This window comes from Branchiostoma lanceolatum, chromosome 5 (assembly GCF_035083965.1).
Source record: "Branchiostoma lanceolatum isolate klBraLanc5 chromosome 5, klBraLanc5.hap2, whole genome shotgun sequence".
Classification (NCBI taxonomy): Eukaryota; Metazoa; Chordata; class Leptocardii; order Amphioxiformes; family Branchiostomatidae; genus Branchiostoma; species Branchiostoma lanceolatum.
The window spans coordinates 14,477,982-14,498,864 of NC_089726.1; the positions used below are offsets into that span (position 1 = coordinate 14,477,982).

General features: G+C 41.5%; 1 protein-coding gene and 1 long non-coding RNA gene across 6 annotated transcripts in view; one reads left to right on the top strand and one right to left on the bottom strand.

Moving 5' to 3' along the window:
• The window catches only part of LOC136435349 (uncharacterized), a 38,357-nt gene that overhangs the window by 6,331 nt on the left and 11,143 nt on the right, over positions 1–20,883 (top strand). The gene's annotated exons all lie outside the window — the stretch shown is intronic.
• LOC136435346 (cadherin-like and PC-esterase domain-containing protein 1) overlaps positions 1–20,883 on the bottom strand; it is a 39,417-nt gene that overhangs the window by 2,937 nt on the left and 15,597 nt on the right. For all 4 annotated transcript variants that reach the window (XM_066428780.1, XM_066428778.1, XM_066428779.1 and 1 more), the window contains 6 exons: positions 11,307–11,430; positions 3,084–3,220; positions 2,333–2,553; positions 1,325–1,426; positions 906–993; positions 470–616 (listed from right to left, as the gene is read on the bottom strand). In XM_066428780.1, the coding sequence (XP_066284877.1) occupies positions 470–616; positions 906–993; positions 1,325–1,426; positions 2,333–2,553; positions 3,084–3,220; positions 11,307–11,430 (819 nt within the window). The remainder of the gene's footprint in view (positions 1–469; positions 617–905; positions 994–1,324; positions 1,427–2,332; positions 2,554–3,083; positions 3,221–11,306; positions 11,431–20,883) is intronic.

Consider the following 20,883-nt stretch of genomic DNA (forward strand, 5'->3'; position numbering starts at 1 on the left):
TTTCACTAATGATGCCTAAATACCAGCATGTTGTTTCTGTTGGCACCAGGCGAGGTGAGTGAAGTCATACAGCTTAGTCCAAGCCCTTCTTGTCAGTTTATGTTTCTGTCACCTTTCTGTGAGGGGCACGACAAATTACCTTGCCTAGCAGAGGAAGGTCAGTCCTGTCCTAGAGGTGAAAACATTCAGATCTAAACCATGCTAACTACTGCAGTCTGTCTATCTGCACGAACCACGGATAAGGTCCACATTCAGGGTAGAAATACAAGAAGCTGCCTATGTAACATACATGTAGGTACCATACTTCCCATGGAGCTCAATAGAGCCGACAATGCAAAACCTGTACAGGTGTATGCACTGTCTCAACACAACATTTTTTGGCCATGTCGGATATTAATTTTTTATGATGTCAGACGTTCATTCTTCCCCTCCCACCCTCAGGGCATGACATTCAAAAAGACTCCCTCACCTTGTGAAAGTGGCAAGCACATTTTCCTTGTAGGAAGTCCTTGTATCTCGGCAAAGTGACATTGAAGGTTTCCACAACATCAAACCCCAGCTGCCTGGCAAAGTCGCTCAGGCCTGCGTTGTGCACCAGTAGCTTGTGCTGCTCTTGCTGTAGGTAAATAATACATTTCTATTAGTATGAATGCCTTTCTCTTATAAACCCCAAATGTTACAATCAAGGCAAGGTTGCTGATGATTGAACTCACAACTTTCATCTGGACACTACTGCTTTTTCCAGCACTAGCCATGAACCCTACAAGTGTGGTGCTCAACTCCCATGGAGGACGTGAAGATTGTACTACAGGTGCATCAGACTCCATGATGCTCTGCCTTTTCTCAAAATTAGAGCAACTTGAAGACAATTATCCACCCTTGAGCATTAAAGGTTGCATGTTTACCTGTGAGAGACAATGGATGCCGTCCACAGGAAGGTGGAAGCCAGATCCCAGGCTCTTCATGATGACCCTCACACCTGTCAGGCCCTCCCTGCAACACAACCGAGTTCATCAGCCACATTTTTTCACTTTTAAGTGTTTAAGAATGTGTAGATTCAAAAATCCTAATGAGCACAATCTACCTAACATTTGTAACAAAGGGCGACGTATATTTAACTGGAAATCACACACATATTGCTGCTGTATGGCTCAAAATCAGCTGCAGTTCATGAAGCAAGGAGATGATGTAATTGGAAAAACTTCAGGTACATTATATTGAAGGTTGTCTGTCTATCGAGGAGAGTGATCTGCAGTAAATCAATCAAAAAGGAAGTTGGAAAATATGGAAATACATAATTAGAGCTTACTTGTTACATACTTACTTCTCTAGTGAGTGTTTGACCACATTGAGATGATGAGTAGCCAGCCAGTGCACCCCGCCCACCACAAGGATGGTGTCAGAACTGTTCTTCAGGGGTACAGACCTGGTGGAGGATGCAAAGGAGTTTATCATGAGAAACCAACAACTGTGTGACAACTGCATTTCACATCTATTCCTCTACTCACCAACATGCAGCTAGCCCTTCAAAACACCATTTGACAATCATAATGAACTAACTGATCAGTCTACCCTTTGAAATAATATTCCCCAGGCAAATCAACAAACAAACTAAAGTCCATAGAGAATCTAATCTGTTATCTTATCAGCTCACATGCATGCTTAAGTTTCACCACCAGCATCTACACTTATGACATTGAGATTATTGCTAGAAAAAATAGTCTGGACTTGACATAAATTTTCATCACACCATGAAATCAGCAGTCCTGGGGAACAAATAACAATTTTACACTTCCCATTAATATTCTGTCCAGTAAAATCTACTAACAGCACTCATACTAATAATGTGAAACAAAACATTCCATAAACACAGCTATCATCATTAAAATACATTTCTTTTCTTTTCTGACGATCAACCACTGAATCTCACTCTGAACCCTTCACTACGTTATACTTTCTACTATAGCTATTTGGCCTTGAACAGGAGAATTCTGGAAGGGCCTGGCCTTAAGTTTCCAAACCAGATGTTATATCTCATATAAGGACTCCTGTGTGGATGAAAATTAGCACCTCATTATTGTGGAAATGGAATCAGCCATAATCCCCGTATAACCTGAGAAAAAGTATCGTTTGCCAGCACGGATCTATAAAACAGCAGGGGTGAATACTGTGCCCAGAGCAGAGGACCGCAGTTCCCTTATTTGAACACAATTATGAAGTCAACTATTTGCTTATGTCATCAGTGGATTTCCCGTTGGCAGGGAGGCTACCAAAAGAACAGACTAGGGCTGAACAAAGATCATACTTATGGTACAGCTGCTCAACAACAAACCTTCTCATCAGCTGATACAGGGCCTTGTCGAACACTGGCCTGTGATTGGCCTGCAGCCAGAACTGTGGGTAGTAGGCAAAGCTGACGGAGGTCCTGTTGTTGTTCAGGTTGTTGTAGACCTTGATGTTGTGAGTTTTGTCCCACTCCGTCAGCGTTCCATTCACCTGCTCCATCAGGTAGTACATCATGCCCCTGTTGGTGGAGTCTCCGATGAACAGTACCTGGGAAGAGATGGGCGGAAATAAGCACGGATGAAGTTTTTTACATGTAAATTCCACTTTTTAGGATGACATTTTTTTAACGTAAACTTCACTTTTGGGGATGAGATTTCTAAATACTTTTTGATATGAGACTTCTAAACTCCACTTTTCGGGATGAGACTTCTAGACTCCACTTTTTGGGATGAGATTTCTAAACTCCACTTTTTGGGATGAGAGTTCTAAACTCCACTCTTTGGGATGAGACTTCTAGACTCCACTTTTTGGGATGAGACTTCTAAACTCTACTCTTTGGGATGAGACTTCTAACTCCACTTTGTGGGATGAGACTTCTAGACTCCACATTTTGGGATGAGACTTCTAAACTCCACTTTTTGGGATGAGACTTCTAAACTCCACTTTCCGGGATGACACATCTAAACTTCACTTTTTGTGATGATATTTCTTAACTCATTCACTTTGCCAAAGGGTCCTTTAACATGTTCTTCTCCCTTTTAATGTCTTAATGAATGAGAATGTGGACAGGGTCCAACCTTCTTCCCTGTAAGACATTGCTGCAGCTTGTCTCTGCCCATGACCTCATGTCTACACCGCCCGGGGTGCCACTCCGCCATGCTCCAGTGGCACGAGCTCTCGTCTCCGCACTCCCCACACGGCATCACCCAACGTCCTGCACAGGGCAACAAACATCTATAGAAAACTTCTCCAGAACGACATCATCTGACCAGCTACGTAGATTGGTAATAAAGATGTATAATGCTCAAACGTTACATAAATGCCATTAAGGTTCATCAAATAGAAGGGATTAAATCATTATGTTTAAGACATCATGATTCATCAGTGACCGTTTACGACATAATGTGGCCACATGCATTCATAAACAACAGGTTTAAAGAAACTGAACTTAGTTCACATCTATAAAACAGCAAGTTTCAAAGAAAAAATCTATAAAACAGCCACAGTTTCAACAAAAGGTTTTCTCATGACTTTGGGCTGAAAGTTCCCAGTCACACAGTATGTGACCTCACTTTCTGGCGAATATGTCAGGCTTGGCCTGAATTACAAGCTGCAAGCAGCAGGAATTGTAAAAAATACCCTGTGATTTTATACGGCACACGACCCTTCCAACTGGTATGCCAGGTTCAAGTTGTTGTCAGATTGAGTCAAATAACTCTCTCAAGAACCCACACGATGTTGCTTTCAAACAACACTCCTAGCACTTTTCTCTGAGCCTGAGCTGGTATCTCTATTGTGATTACCTGCTTGCTGTTTTCTTTTTCTCAGAGAGGAGGAGTGTTTGCGGTGTTCTTGATCTCTTTTCCAAACCTGGTCAGCTGAACACTGGTTGTTGGTTAAGATCAAAGCCAGAAACAATGGTTTCCAGGTGGGGGGCTACATGCTAGATTGCCAGTGTCATGTGTGGTGTGGTTTAGGTTCTCCAGCCTCCTGGTAAAACTTCCCAGGTCCTGAACTCTTGAACTTGTTGGGTGTGAAAAATATGTGACTTTATGGCTTCTGTTTATGTCTTATGTGTAGAACAAACCAGAGTGACTGTCAATTTATGTGGGAAGAGTGTGCATGCCTTGTTGTTACATAATATCTCTTGTTTTACCTATGGCCTGATGAGGTGCTTGAAACAAACAGAACATCTGCAGACTTCGAGACATTTTGAATGGTCAATGGACATTTCAGGGAAGATTGAAAGTCTCTGATCTGTGAAGCTCTCCCTAATATGAAAGGCATGTTTAACAAGGTTACCATGCACAGCAAGATCTGTGCAGTCATCCATACTGGTATATCTTTAGAGGCATCCCTTCATAAAATCCTGTTATGTCTTTGTGTCTATACGTATACGGCACAGTGAAGACTTATACTGATATTTGATATTATCAAGGCTTTTGCATATTGCTGTCAGACAAATTTCATAAAAACCCAAAAATACTTCCTTTGGCATGTCTTATTGACATGATTTTGACTGGTCATGGCCAAAACAACTGGGTGGATGGTGATGCTGCCTTTGAGCCCCACATTGGTGGAGCAAGAACAACCTTCATCTGACTTGTCTTAGAATCCCGACTGTAAGTGGCTTGAGACCCATGAGCAATCACTGGAGAACCAGAAGGCTTAAAGGCAGTAAATATCCTGTGGTCAACTCCAAGTTCCCCACTAGGAGGCTGTTGTTTTCTTCAGCCATAGTGTAAGGCTTAGTTCTGGTTCAGATGGAAATTCTGCACTTCCCTCCATTCTTGTGTTCATAGCAGGGGTAACCCCTGATATACAGCACCTCCACGCAGGAGAGGAAACCATACAGACAGGTCAGGTCCAGCTGAAGGGACGGGCAGGTAATCAGACTGAGAACTCACCTAAGTTATTGGTCAGGGGAGACTTCAGGGTTCAAGAGTACAGCGAAGTAGGACGGGTGAAGGTCAGGACACCTTCAACTTGTTTTCAAGGAACTATTACTTCTTTAGAGGAAAAGTGATTTTGCCAAAAATGTCCTTATCCCCCAAGGATGCAAGAATACAGTATATGAGTAGGCATGAAAAGTATCAAGTTATCATTGTGCTTTTACAGGGACATTAAGACGAATAACATAATGCCGTCTCATTTCGTCTGATACCCATCGATCCATTGCGAACAAAACTGATAAGAGTAAGATACTTGAGTACATCATAAGATTAAGGAATAAACTCTGGAAAAAAAATGACTTGAGCTCTTAAGAAATGAAGCAACGTTTATCACACCATATAGTCTTAATGGAATGTGATTTACAGCTAACAGTTTGTAGCAGTTGTGACCTTCGCACACCTTGAGGAAGGACTCGAGTTATGGCTTCACCTGTGACTGATTACAGACATCCCCCTTCCTCTCCTCCATGTTGTGATAAACAGCTGCTGGACTTTTGCATGAAGAAAAGTAATCCTCACATAAAGACCAAGCCTGGCAATGCCAACAACTAATGACCACTTTGAAAATCAGAAACAGAGCAATGAAAAAGTCGCACACAGGAAGATGGTGGGCACAAATCCCACATAAAAATCCAGTTTAATTCTTTGTTCACCCTGAACAAACAAGCTCTAAACATGAGTGGTCATGATGAAAGGGCAATTGGATTAAGGGTTCTACAAATGTTGAAAGGTGTTCCGGTACTGTCGAAGGAAGTACCAGCAAGATCTGGCTTCTATAGCTTCATCCACAAATCTATTCATATTGTTTCTTTCTGTGGCCTGTTTGTTCAGACTGGGGCCAGTCAAGAAGGTGATGTCGAAGAATCTGATGTTAATCTGTACTAACTCATTGAAGGTGGAAGGTTGGCATACTTTCATGGCATTTTTATCTTGAACGTTTAGCTTTGAAGTGGGAAATAATTTGTTTGAAGTTGGAACTGTTTATTTGTCAGGTTGGCTTGCTTTATTACACATTTTGAGCCTTGGTCTGCGTCTTGTATAGAATTCCTGTACGGAGCCAGGACTTGGTTTGACAGGATAGAAGTACAATGTATGTCATGGTCAAAGGGGTGGGGTGAACACCACAAATCCACATTCCATTAAAGTTTACCTTGATAACAAGAGGTTACATAATCAAGCTCTTGCCAAGCTTGTTTCTTGAGAGTTATATCTCTACTTGGGAACTTGACATCAGCTGACATTGCTGGGGCTTGTAGGGAGGTGGTATTGTACGTACATGTCTGGGAAGATACAATCCAGCCATCTTTCACAAGTTCACATACTTTTGGGTTTCAACATACAGTCAAACCAGTACTAGTGACCTCCTCTGCATAAGGACCACGAGGTCATTGCGGCCACTTTTGGTGGTCCCTTAGATTATTTTTCTCATTGACAGAAGCATTGAGACCCTTTCTATGGTAGCCACCTGTTTACTGTGAGGTGGTGTCATCAGGGATCATGTATTCTACAGAACCTTTTACCCCAGCCCTGTGATTCAGTACAGGTGGGAAACCGTAAAGCTAAGGTGTCAGTAGGATAGTGAACAGCAGCAGAGAGGATTACCCCCATCACCCTGTCCATTACTTCTCTTCTCCCAGGAACATGGGCCAGGGACCTGCTGCTTGTCACAGTTACAGACTGACTTAGGTGTTGACTCTCAAGTACACGACAACACAGTCACTCAGGGGTGACTGGTTTGTGTACATTCCGCAACTGTATGAAATGTATGCAATGTAAGTTGTACCTAACAATTCAAAACCATGACTTATGTTATGTGAGCAGGGTTTCCACTACTGCAAACGTTGTGAAAAGTGCTAAGTTTGAGAGCCACAAGGGGTGATGCTTTCTTTAGCAGTCCAGTGTACATGTATCAACCCGTGATACCTGGAGGGTATATGTATGGCAAACCACTTTGAAATTAGATGACAGTTTAACTGTCAGCCTCAATGGGGATTTTACACAGAATTAACTAGGTCATGAGGCTGGGGTAGACTCTGCCATTGAACCGTTTTAAAACAACAACTGTAGACTCTGTAAATCACATTACGATGGCAGGAAACAAGCAAAGCAAGTTAACAGATCTTTTCGGAAGCCATAAATAGTAGATGAAACAAACAAAAAGACAAGGGCACACACACACACACACACACACACACACACACACACACACACATTTTTCCACCATTTTATCCACTTCTTTCCAGCCTCTTACTTCTTGTACATCTGACACAATTTTAACTGTTTGGACAGAAAGCAACCGAGGATGAATGACTGACCCTGACTTAAGGATCAAGAACTTTTCTGTTAACAAGAATGTGTACAAAGGACAGATAAATCTGAATATAATCAAGACCAAGCTCTATACTGAGACTTCACTCAGGTAACAGTTGAAAAACCTCTGAACAGGAAGCCGTTTTAATCACACTGTTTTCAAGGTCAAGAGCAAGAGCATTTCAAAGCCATTGAGACCACCAGGACACAACCACACTGGCTCAAAAGCCCTTGATGTTTATAGAAGTTGTTGTTGGAGGCTCAAGTTAATTCCTTTGCTGTTTAAAGTTCAACTTCAATGGAGATCTGAAAGCAATCTGTCAAGATCATGGCCATTCATGGGTGATCTGAAAAGTAGTATAGAATCTTTATCTCCGGACATGTATCAAATATTGACATGGCACAGAACTGTATCACACTGTATTCACAGGAAAGTTGTTGCAACTGTTTGATGGTTAACTAGAGTCATTAGAATGATCAAGGTAATTTCACTCACATTGAGCAGAAATGTATAATACATGCACTCTTACTCATGACATTGAAACAACTCTTTTTTGCATTTCCTTGTGTTGACATATTGGTCCCGAGGGAAAGTTGCCAATATACAAGGGTTTTCCAGCAAGAGGAAATATTTGATCAGGCACATAATAGTAGTACAATTTTTTTAGTTTGATACATGTAGTTAAGTAAAGAATCCGTCAATTTTGAGCACTGACCTTCATTCAACTGCAATTGTTTAGGAATATGTTGGCCTACTGACTATTGCGTATTGTTCTCTAGAAACCTAGCAAGTGTCAAGAGTATGAGATTAACTCGCATAGCGACACACGATCTACGAGATGAAAGATTTTACGAGGCAGAAAAACCTGACCAAACAGTCCATACCTCAATGAGCAAGTCTTTCTCCTTCAAGGTTAGCCACACTGTGGTTGTAGATCTTAAGACATAATGGTTCCTAATGGGGTCTGAAGGAGGAAACTTTACAACGGAAGTAAACTACATGTAACATGCTGGCTACATTGGAGTCCTTGTCTTGGGCTGAGAACTGCTGCTGACAGATGAGACCTCCTTTGTAGGAAGTTCAAGCTACTTCACATGTCGTAGCTTTCACCACGTCTCCGTAATGATGTTAGTATAGGAACAGAGGAGCGGATATCACCCTACATGATGGTAACTAGTTCACTTTTCAAGTACAGTCGTTACACATTGTAGCTCAAAGCAACATTGTCAACCACATTCCTGTCTTGACGAGCAGGAGGTACCTCTCTACCAAGATCTGTTTCAAGGTAAGACCACTGACAGATAGCAATCAAACTTTTCTCCCCTCTTTCTAACTCTAAGAATTTCCTAGTACAAAAATGATTCCACCCTGACATGGTTTGAGGACAAATTGTTTTACTGCCTCCCTTAGGATTTTATAGTTTAAATCTTAACTGTGTTAAAAGATGTGCATCATAAATCTGTGCTTTACTGTCAGAGAGGTGTGTTTCCATCCCAACAGCTGCAGCATGAATGTGTCCATCTACACTTCTCTTGTTTTTCTCTTCCCTCCACGGTGGGGGGTGAAGATGGGTTCAACCCCAGAGTTCTTCTCTAGTCATATTTCTTATAAAGCTGCTGACTAACAGCGAAGCATCCTGCTTTTTCTATTGATGTGAAATCCTGTCCCAAACCATAGAATATTCAGTTCTGAATAAACGTGTTATAGTAATAAGTATCTGAAACCAGGGTCCCTGCTGCTATTTGAAAATTAAGATTGGCAAGGGGCAAAGGCTTGTATTAACTTGTTGGACCTCTGTGTCACAGGTCCAAACTCCCTCAAGCTTTGATCTTTCCTAGTCTGCAATGTTGTTTCCAACATCAGTGGTTCCTTAGGTGCGAGAAAGTCCCTGAGAGACAGCCCCCCTCCCTCCTTGCCTGTCAAACTCGTGACAGGTACCTCCTTCCTCCCTGTTAGACACAGGCCATCTTGTACTGGGACATGGTAACATGTTGTTACCATATTGTAGCTCTTAGCTCAGGAACCATTATATCAATAGAACAAACAAAAGAAAAAGAATGGGTATTACTATCAAGCATTTTTTGATATCAAAAAGTTCTAGGGTGCTGAATTCCCCTTTCACCCTTGTCTCTCTTGCCAAAACATGTCAAGCGTATGAATTATATATTGTTGATTCATTTCAAAGAATCTTGAAAAAGTCACTTAAGAGTTCCCACCTTGTTGTGGTTTATTTGGGGGCCCGCCAAGTTCGGAGACTTACCAGCTTCCAGATCAAGGTGATCCTTAATCATGGCTCTCTTTCAAGAGGAGAGTCATCCACTTTGTCCAAATGTCACAGGTGTTACAAAAGGACTGGTCTTACAGCATCCAGCTAATTAAGTATGAGTGTTGACACTACACCTAACATTTATCAGCTTTACCTGTCTCTGCACCACTTGTCTAAGTTTTAAGCCTCTCGTGTGAGAATATGTTATTCAGAGGTTCACATCTGTGAGATCAGTTTAACTATAGGGAATGAAAAAGAGAAAAAAGCAATGGCCGCCGGAAGCACCAATCCGCATGTGGTGCTTTAGAACAGTGTCGGTTAACGTCACGTTTGTTCCCAACCGCACCCTCTTCCTTTGTGGGATATAAGGATTTATGACGGAGACTGCAGCAGTGCTTTGAACCTGTTGGTGAGCATGTTGTTCCATCACTGTTGAGTTAATTAAGCTCCATGATTTGTGATACATGGAACACCCTTACAGCTCCCTACAAATAGTTGATTCTCTACAATATAATTGCTTCTCCATGGCTTACATTTCCACGAGAGAGCGGATTTCTTTCACACAGTCTAAAGAGAAGTTCAAACGGTTTTTCAATACTTTACCTCTAATATAACATTGACAAATCTTGGTTTCCTGACACATTTTGGTAGACAAGATGACCCGAACTACCAAGAGGTGTAAGTTTAGGAAATAACACTATAGACACTTAACAGAATATAAAATAAGAACAGGCTGTATACAAAAGTCACACAACTGTCAAGTACATGTATAAGACATGATAGGGTGACATTGGTCTGTGAACATATGTTGCCTTATCTTAACTACATGTCTAATTAATATCCTGTTGTGACAATCTAGGATAAAGATCTTTGTAGGAATCTGAATATTGCATGGTATTGAAGGGAGCATTCACCAGATAATGACTGCAGCGTTTAATAATTTGTTCTGTGACAAGAGAAGACTTGGAACTGATGAGTCGGAAACCAAAAGGACTTTGAGCTTCTAATTTGCAAATAACTATGATTCCCTGTGGATTTCAAGTTGATATCAGGCATCAAGGACAAATTGCTGACATCTCATGTCTACATTTGGACATCCAGCTATTATTATCAGTATCAGCTACAAGAATAGCAGGATTTGGAAGAACCACTTCCTGCACAACTGAGACAGAAACAAGACAAGGTTTGGGAAATCCACAAGTACATGGAAGGGAAATGCAACTAAAAGAAGGAATCTTTCTCCAACTATTTCCAACACTTTCTGCATACCACTTCTCGAATATCCAGAATAATTGCCTTTGGGTCCAATTCTGTCAGTGACTTTCATGATGCCATTTATCACCATTACTTGAAGCATTGCATTCTCCTGCACTGTTACAGCCTACAGATCAACCATCTACAAACAGATGCCATCCCTCAGTATCATGGCTAGATTCAAAGAGATTATTGTCTTTCACAGCTGACACATGTTTTCATAATAAGAACTAATTACGCTAATGGCAACTGCAATCTGAAGTATTTGTAGGATGTTGAGGAGGTGCAACTGTTTAGGTTAACATGCCAGTTATACACGATCCTGAAAATCTCTGAAGTGTTGAAGCTTATGTGTGCTAATTGGTCCTTTGAGACCTAGTTTTGAAGTCAATGCACAAAGCATAGAATGATGCTTAAAATCCTTAACCCTCCAAGCCTCAGAGCTAGTTAGAGCTAGTCTTCACAACTGGTTAGAGACACTTGAATGGTTGATAAGGTGTTGTGATGAATGTCTCACCTGGTACATCTCCTCCTTGGCAGGGTGGCAGCAGTGCATGCTGGGACATGTACTTATCCCAGGACTGGTCTCTGATTGGCTGGAGACCACATGGTTCTGTTGGGAAAACCCGCATGTCACAGTCCTGTAAGGGAAATAGAAGAAAGATTTTTTGTTTTACAATGACAGTGTAACGTAACATACAAGTAATCATTATATCTAGCAATCCTGACCAGTTAGCAACTCTGTCAAGCCCAACCCGGTTGTCCTTCTGCCCGTCGTCTTTTATCAAACAGTATGATCTTGTTTACAAAAGATTTATATGTAAGAATCCTGCAGATTTAATGCCAGTGGGTAGCTTTTAATGATGTGTTTTTGTCCGACTGTGGAGAGGGGAGTGGTACTGTACACTGCAGGGCTGCAGTCCTACTGAGATGGTGGAACAACCCAAATTAGACATGTAAGGGACCCTAAAGGGAACGATATTAAACCTGTAATTACTTTCCTCTGATCTTCCTGGATGTTGTCTTTTGAAGCCTTGTGTGAGTAGTCTGCTTTGTCTAGACTCCCTTAACCCATTTAACTTGTAAATGGAAAGTCTCGGCTGAAGGTTCAAACAATTGGTTGCTTTGGTTGGCTCGAATGACTACAGTAACAGTTTAACGTCTATTTGCAAGTAAATACTGTATTCTCCTGGTCCAAGCTTATCATTCATCAAATGATACCAGATACAGTACAGTCAAAACACAACTCGTCCACTGATGAAGAAAGAATGAGATTCCATCAGGTGTTTTCAACCAAATTTGCCAGCTGATTTCATGGACTAGAAGAATTAGTACCCAGTGGAGACGTCTTCCTGAGACCCAGACCTTCCCTGTAAGAACCTGCCTTGAACCCTTCTCAACTGTTACCTTGCCAGACTCCTAAGAAACTAAACATCCCCTGTACAAGCAGACTTCACACAGGGTGCAAAATCACTTTCTCTTCTTCAAAGAAAGTGAAAATTAGGGACTGTGGTGACCAGGTGTTGATTCACAACTTCCGGATTTGTTGTAAATCTGCCTCAAGCTGTTTTCCCCTTCTAAATTACACAAGGTCAGCTTTGTACTTTTTTTGTGTGGGTAAGCCCTGTGGTGAAATCAGTTGTCACCGAGAATAGTGAGGTAGCAATGTAACAGCTCATATATTCTATGTGCTTGTTCATTGACATCACACACAGGTACTACATCATGGTGACTGAACATGTACTTAAGATTCAAATCAAATCAAAACTTAGTGTACTGCATATGAATATAAAACATTGTATGAAGATGTGATCTTTTAATTTTGTCATGTCATACTGTTATGTCAAAACCAACTTTGCACACAGAGACACCAATGCAGTACTAAACGAGGGCCTGCATGGGGGGGGGGGGGTCCCGACAATGCTCTACTCTAAATTCGGAGGGCCGGCTACGTAATACGCTAAATTCAGAAAGCCTCCCTACGCTCTACGCTAAATTCAGAAAGCCCCCCCTACGCTCTACGCTAAATTATGGAGTGGTCGGCAACGCTCTACGTAAAATTAAAAGGGCCGATTACGCTCTACGTAAAAGGGGCATGCAGGCCCTCCTAAACATTTGATAGAGGCCAATGTGCTGCTATGTTGGCCATTTGGTCACAGCAATACAAAAGGCCCAGCAGACATAAACAGGTGCATGAGTCCTGTGGTGGAGGTAGGGCAGAAAATGCAGAACAAATGCTACACAGGATAATCATGGTGTCCCTAGTCTGGATACCATACTGACTTACAGTTGTTTCATTCCATCTTTACATTCATGGCTTCCATGGACACAAGACACTTCTTTCCTTCTTTCAAAACGTGTAATTTAAGAAGGCAGGTTCACTGCTTTATCTCAGGATAAGTTGAAATATGTGGTTCATATTTATATTGCCAGTCTAACTGATGAAGTGTAATATCAAATGTTGCAAATCAAACATGCCTTTGGCAAACATTGTTGAAAGACATAAGCTAGGCGCAATGTAACCATGTAATGTATTCTCATGTCAGCTCAACCCCTACAGCTATGATAGTGTAATATCAGAAATATGTGTCACAGCATGCTCCTCTTGAGTTCCGAGAAAACCAATCCTACATCAGAGGCAGGACAGAGCCAGCTTGGAGGATGTTGTCCTACATAGTGACAGTGCATCTAACACCAGACCATCCCCTCTCCATAGGACAGCGGACAAGAATCCGCTCTTCAAGAGAAGAACAGGGTCGTCACAGCGGGACAGGGACAGCTAGCTTGGTTGGGGGAAGATTCCGTGCCCTCCCTCAAAGAGCGGTGTGCCCTCTGCCTGGTAGGAAAGGGAAATATAGCCGGTGTGGGAGCACTAGGAGGGAGCCCTGGTCAGATCCCCTACCCCTTTCTGTCACTACACTGCTTGTGACTTATCCTGTTGTCAACATCTTAATAACAAAAATGTTTCCCTCCACAAGCATGATTGAGTCACCAGCTTTGTATCGGTAGGAAGTACAGGTTGTGAGGATAGGAGGAAAGAATGGGTATGGAGTGGGGAAAGGGCTACCACAGGGTAGCTCACAGACTTCTGGAATGTCCTGCAGAATCCCCATGTGGTCGGACACAGGCTTTTTACAGCTTCCATTTTATCATCTCGTAACTTGTTTCCTAGGGCGTTCATTTGGAGTGGAAATCCCTCATCACAGCATAAAGCTGGGATATACCAGTAAAGACAAGGAAAATATCACTGTCCGCACCCATGTTCACACATCACAAAACCACAAGAACTCTGGACTGGTAAAACGTCCGCTAAAAGCACTGGGCTGCCAACAAGGCTATAGGATTTCCTACCTTGGGACCTGAGTGTCAGTGGCACATGTGTACCAATGCTGTCTATTAGATGGTTAATTGGTGTGGGCAAGCAGATGTATGTGGGCAGGGTCAGGCTGCTGGTGTTGATTTTCCACACTACATTTGCACAGGAAAAAGCCTGATTTCTTGCAGGCTGTCCCTGCCATTGTTAGCATGGCCGCATTTCTTGACCCATATTCAAACCGTCGTACAAGTAAACGCTGCATGTACATGTACTACCTGTTCAATACTTAAGGTAAATTCACAGGAAACTATCAAACTAAAGGCATTTCAATTGGAGATTTACACCCAGAAGTCAGGGAACACAGAAGACTCTTTGATTTTTATAGCATCTGACAGAGTAGCAGAACAGTAATAAATACAAACCGAGTGACCCAGATTCCTTAATGGTAGGTCTACTAGCTGTCTACTTTAACTTTCCTCTAGACATTGTCTCAAAATAGATATCACCATACTCAAACTTGATTCTTCAACTCTCAGAAAAGGTTGGTTGTGGCGGTCACGGTTTTTGCTGAGGGCCAGATTTCCTGTCTAACAGTAAAAATAGGAGTTCCAAGTACTGGGCCATTACTGCATTAGTACTTGCAGGAAACTAAATTTAACGAGACAGCAGCACATGTGAAAGTAATTCATCCTTTCTCTCTGGGTCAGAAATCTATCACAGTGACAATAAAACATAGGCATAAACTCTTCATCCAAGGCAAATACACAACAGTCAATGAAGAGGATTGACTGCACAACTACTGAAGTTGTTGTTGACTGCGACATTGTTGTTTGTTTAACAGCTCTTACCTATTAACAGAGAAGCTCCCGAGGGAGTATCACAAAGCAAGGTGAAGATTTGCTATGCTATGCTATATTTTCCACAAGATAGAAAGAGGACGAGCTGATTTATGTACCATCTCCTCCTCTCTGATTCAAGGACACATGATTAACGGACAACCTGAGGTCAATACTGACCAACCACCTTGCCCTTCAAAGTCTTCCCTTCTGCAAAGGTGAAGAGCAGGGCAGACAGGGACACTTGTTTGGGCAGTCAGATAACCCCAGGGTCAGTACACACTAGTTTGTAGTAACATGGCATCTACTCTACAAAAATTCTGTAATGTAGCCATCCTTTCTACAAACCATCTACTTCAATTTCAATTTTATTTATTTTACCAGGGTACATCTCAGATCTACAGATCTGCTTTTCAGATGACCCTGGGCACAAACATTAAGAATACAATCAGGGAAAAAAACACAGGTAAATACAAATATACAGATAACATTACATGTACAGAAATATATAACAGTATTTCAACTTATTTCAATCAGTTCTTATTTCAAGTTAGTTACAGTCCCGCTACAGTCTGTTTCTAAACGCTGACGTTGTTGCAATGTGCCGTTGGTCCGCAGTGAGTTTGTTCCACAGTAGTGGTCCTTGGTACTGCAGGCTCCCCTTGAAGGTTTCCACGTTTGCCTCAATTTCTGTGACATATTTGTAGCAACTTGTATGAATGTTAGTACTATTTTGGTCACTTTTGGTCATCTATCACAGACTTGTGAAATTTGAGTTATATAAGAAGTAAGATTTTCTAATCTTGAAAATACAAGGGGAGTTCTTTAGTCTGTATCACACATATCTTTCTATGTAGCTATTACATGTCATTGATGCAAACAATACCCTTGGAAGTTGGATGTTAACATGTAAGTAGGAATATTCAACTCTCACAATGTGGACATACACTGTGTCTTAAAATGTCTTGGTAATTTCACCCATTTCTATTGAAGTTTTCACATTATCAGACAGCCAATACACCCACACCACGTGGTCAAAAAGTGGTTCATCCCTTACTGGGTCAGGAATTTTGATATTCTCAAACTGTGTGAGAAAAACTCCTCACAGCAGGAAAATATAAATCTGTCAAGTCAGAAGCCCCTGATGACAAATAACATACTGATGGCCACAGGCTTCCCCAGGCTTGTGTTACTGCTGTCTTATCTTTTACAAAAGTGTTTCCAACTTCACAGAGGATTTGTAATGAAACAATTAAGGGCCAATATCACCCAAACTAAGCACCCTTCATGCTGGGATATTAATGTTCCAAAAATACAAGGCATCTGAGCTCTTCCAAGGATCAAAAGGAACAGGAGAGAAATATGTACTGGGGTTTATTGATATTGTCCCCATGGGCACTGGGTTGCCAGTGGCAGGCATGGTTTAGTGATCTAAATTGGCTCTTTTTTTATCAGTCCTAAATTAATTTCCAAAACAGCCCAGGGACATAACTGATCCTGTCTCAACACTTAAGTTATCACAGCTGACAGAAAGTAGTACCCAGCACGCATTTATTTTGTATAATTACTGTGACATATTTCCCAAGATAAACTGACAGGACAGGAACTTTGTAGTTCAACGACTTTAGGTGAACCCTGCTATTTAGCCCATGTTAAGGCCCATCCTTGGGGACCTGAAGAGAGGGTGAGGCATGTGGCTGGCAGACCAGATGGAGGATGCAGCTGTGGGGGGATGTCATCTCCGTGGCCTTGAAGACAGATATCATGTCCAGTCCTTGTCTGCTTGTGGGGGTGCATTCAATAGAAGAAGGTCAACAACAGTTTATACCAGCTTGGCACCCTCTTGACAAACATCCCTTAGTCTAAACTTGAAGGTCTTTCCTACTTGCTGTACTTGACTTGTCGAGGTCTCCTCCATCATTTGAGAGGTCTGCTCTTCCACATTTACAAACTACCTTGTTCTAGTAACAATACAGGTGATACAACTCACCAATGCTGAAGTTCATCAGATGCAATTCCATGGCCTTCTTTCCTGACTACAAAAACTTTCAAGCACACCCCAGTTGTCCCGAGATGCACCTAAAACATATCCTGTTTCAAGGGATGAAATGTACAGGCCCAAATATACAGTCTGGTTTATTTGTCCAGCCTGGTAATCCAATTGCCTTACACATCATGGGCAGGTGGATGGCAATGGACTGGAGGATGGGGATCTCACTCACTTCCTGTCCTCCTACTCATCCAGAACATCTTCTGCATTCAAATCAGAAGCATAACGGAGGATGCCTTAATATCCCACGTTTTTTTACCTGCTCGAACTCACGGCGCTCCATCGCTGGTTGCCAGAGAGCGGTCAGGTTTTGATGAATGAATTTTGAACACATTCATCTAAAGAACATACCGTATTGTCTCGAATAAAGTATGCACTTTTTAAACATTTCAAAATTCAAAAGGCACCACAAGTCATTGCTTAAGTCAGGGTGCGTACTTAATTTGAGGTTATTGCCCGGACAAATTTCGAAAAGGACCTCAAAGGCTCCAACCCTTGCTTAATCAAACCAGGAACCCAGCTGCGATGCAAAAATGCATGGCCCAATACCTGCCTATTTGCGAAGTTTGTAACTTGTCGTAGGCAATCCTCAAGTTTGCAGAGACGATGCTGGCAGAGTAAACAAGAGAATCTTTTATGAATCTAAGGAATGGCACTATGTAGAAGTCCTTGATATAAGAAAAATGACCTGGAGATGATAGGAGGAACACCATAAATTTGAATTTATCCTGTTCAAAATTTGTTCAAGATCAGTGGAGAAGGGGTGCGTACTTAATTTGGGTTTTTTCACTTAACGTTTCAGTTCTGCAAATTTGCCTGGAACTAACCCCAAATCAGGGGTGCGTACTTTAATTAGGGTGCGTACTTTAATCGAGAAAATACGGTACTTGGATAAGAAATGTATTAATACTTTGCGCGCGGCCCGACGTACGTCTTGCATGCGACCCGACTTACAAAATCATTACGAAAAGAAGACACCGCTTACATCAACAATACTCCGTCTACTTATTGGGAAATATCTTCGCCATCTCTGTATTCAGTTTCCTTTTCATAGACGGTACTAATCGCTTGTTAGAGCGAAACAAATCTCTGGACCTCGCTGTGCGTTGAATCGCCCCGCCACCATCACGGCCAGAAAAAAGGCGTGAAAACAACGTCGCCATACGACACCGATGTTTACGTTGGTCGCTTTTCTATTCAACAAAACTTAAAGGCCCAAATTTTTAGTGTTTCATGAAGCTATATTTCTTACGTGAATGATAGTTACCTTCGCCGAGAAGGTTATGCAGAGGGTAGCGTTTGTGTGTATATATGTATGTAATGTACAGCATAACTCGAGAAGGCTTGGATGGATTGTCTTGATATTTGGTAGGTGGGTAGGTCTTGATGAGACTAGGAAATGATTAGATTTTGGGTCCCCTAGCGGCTTGTTATGGTACTGCAGCGGAACTTCCTGTTTTGATATCTCGTGTTCTGGACATGCTATGGAACTGATTTTTGAGTGGTAGATAGCTCTTTGGACAGAGAGTAAGTGGTATGGGTTTGGGCCCCCTAGCGGCATTTTTGGAACTGCAGGAGCAGGTTTTGCATCTGACTTTGAAAGGGAATAACTCAAGAAGGGCTTGATGGATGGCAATGATTTTTGGTAAGTAGATAGCTTGAGTGATGATGAACATGATTAGATACTTTTTATGCAAATCAGTATCTAATTTGCATAATTAATGAGGAAAGTTTATACATCCGCCAAATTCCACGATAGGACTCTGAAACATGTGACATATGTAAGTGAGGAAGAGAGAAATATTAATTGATATGAACTATGTAAATGAAGACCTCATTTGCATAATTAATGAGAAAATACTATAACTCAAGATGGCCTTGATGGATGGTCATGATTTTTGGTATGTCGATAGCTTGTGTGATGCTTTGAATAATTGGCCGATAATTATGCAAATCGGATTCTAATTTGCATAATTAATGAGGCAACTTTAAAAATCTGCTTTGTGCCATGATATGACTATTCAAATTGTAATTGAGGAAGAGAGGAATGTTGAAGATAGAAAATGTGCAAATGTGGGCCTAATTTGCATACTTAAATGAGAAACTACTATAATTCCATACTGGTAAATGACGGAAATTTCATGCATTTAATACTTTTTTTGTGGCATCGGGAATTTATGCGAATGTGAACATCGTTGAATCAAATTATGCTGATAAGGGCCTCATTTGCATAATTGATGATCAATATTAGCATCACATTCTTTGTTAAGCTCATACTTTGTTAAGCTCATACTTTGGACATGTCATATCTTAAGACAATCAACTGGTATGATTTATAATTGATGAGAAACACTCCTAATACGTCAGTCACAATGGTTAAAATCATTTGGCGACGGTATTAGGTCGTGGAACTCTAGTTGTGTATCAGCTTGGCACAGATCGTATATTTAGGCGCCGGGACGTCTAGCTATGCAGTTACCCTCTACTCAGTCTACTCAGCGCTACCAGCATTATTGTAAAAATACTATTTTTCGACAAAACAAGAAATAAATATGTACACATATTCTTTGAATGCAAATGACAGCTATGTGTATGAACTTGGTTTATTTACCTTTCTTATCAGCATAGTCAGTGGTCACAAACATGGCGTACTTATGCAAAATAAGGTCAGTAAAAAATGCGTGCGATGTAAGGGCGCGTGCGATGTTATGGTGCCCCCCGTTACATGTACCTTAAATGTTGTGCTTATTATGATAGTAGTGGCTACGGAAATGAACTCTTGGTATCTAAAACTTAAACACTAATACAGCTTTCATGTTAATTTCCTTCATTTTGTATAAGACAATAGCATATTATAACTCTGTCAAACCAAAAGCACAGTGTGATAGTAACATTTATAGCTAATACCAATCTGTCAGAACCTCTGACCTATGGGCGGTACCAGTTGAAGTAATATCAGCACATTAAACAGCAAGGGGGAGAGTGGTAACCATTACATCCTTGCAAGCAAAATGTGCCATGTAACTGATTACTGCTTTACCCAATAAAATTGAGCACAGGCCAAGAGAAACTACATCTGGGTTCATCTACAAGCCAGCAGAATAACTTTGGAAAAGAGCTACTTAGGTTGTGAGAGTGCGGTACAGTAGATCATGACTTGATAATTGAAACTCTTTTGGAACACTCAAGAACAGTGATGAATAACATCTAACCAGGAGTTCAGAGAGAGGACATGGAACAACTTTTGTGCTGAATTATAACTACCCTGTGGACATGACCACTGGTAACGGGTTTGTTCTGCCTTGTGGAATGATAGGTTAAAAACCATAGCAATGATGGTCCTGTGCCAGAGCTGTTGGGAGAGACTGTACCTGTACAGGTCAGGTGCAGGCTGTGGTGAATCTCCTGTGTAAGGAGGATGATCAAAGGACAGGAAGTGTCCCATCATTTCTCCTAAGCCCCTTGACCAGAATTGCTCCCAGCTGTGTCAAGGTGATAAAAGATGTGCAAGGCTGAGCAGAGCCCCCTGTTGGAGGGTATGAACACAGCAGAAACTTTCTTGCAGGAATCTCCGGGAAGGACGTTCACCTTCAACAGGGGTACTGTTTCTGTCTGTGTTTGTGAGTTCGCAACTAGAACTGTCAGTAAAGATCCTTTCGATGAATTTGTTTGAATTTTGGCATGTTGGTACTTATTCAGGTCCTGATAAAACATTGGGCACCATACCATAGCAGTATTTTTAGGTACTGCAAAATTGTAGACCCATCTTGAATGTAGTGTGGTACAGCTCTCGTTTGCCTAATGGTAGCCTGCGTTATTGAAACTCTCCCTGGCAGGGACTAATCAGCTACTAGCCAGGCAGAGACTAAGTTCTGGGTTGTTTCAGATGTCT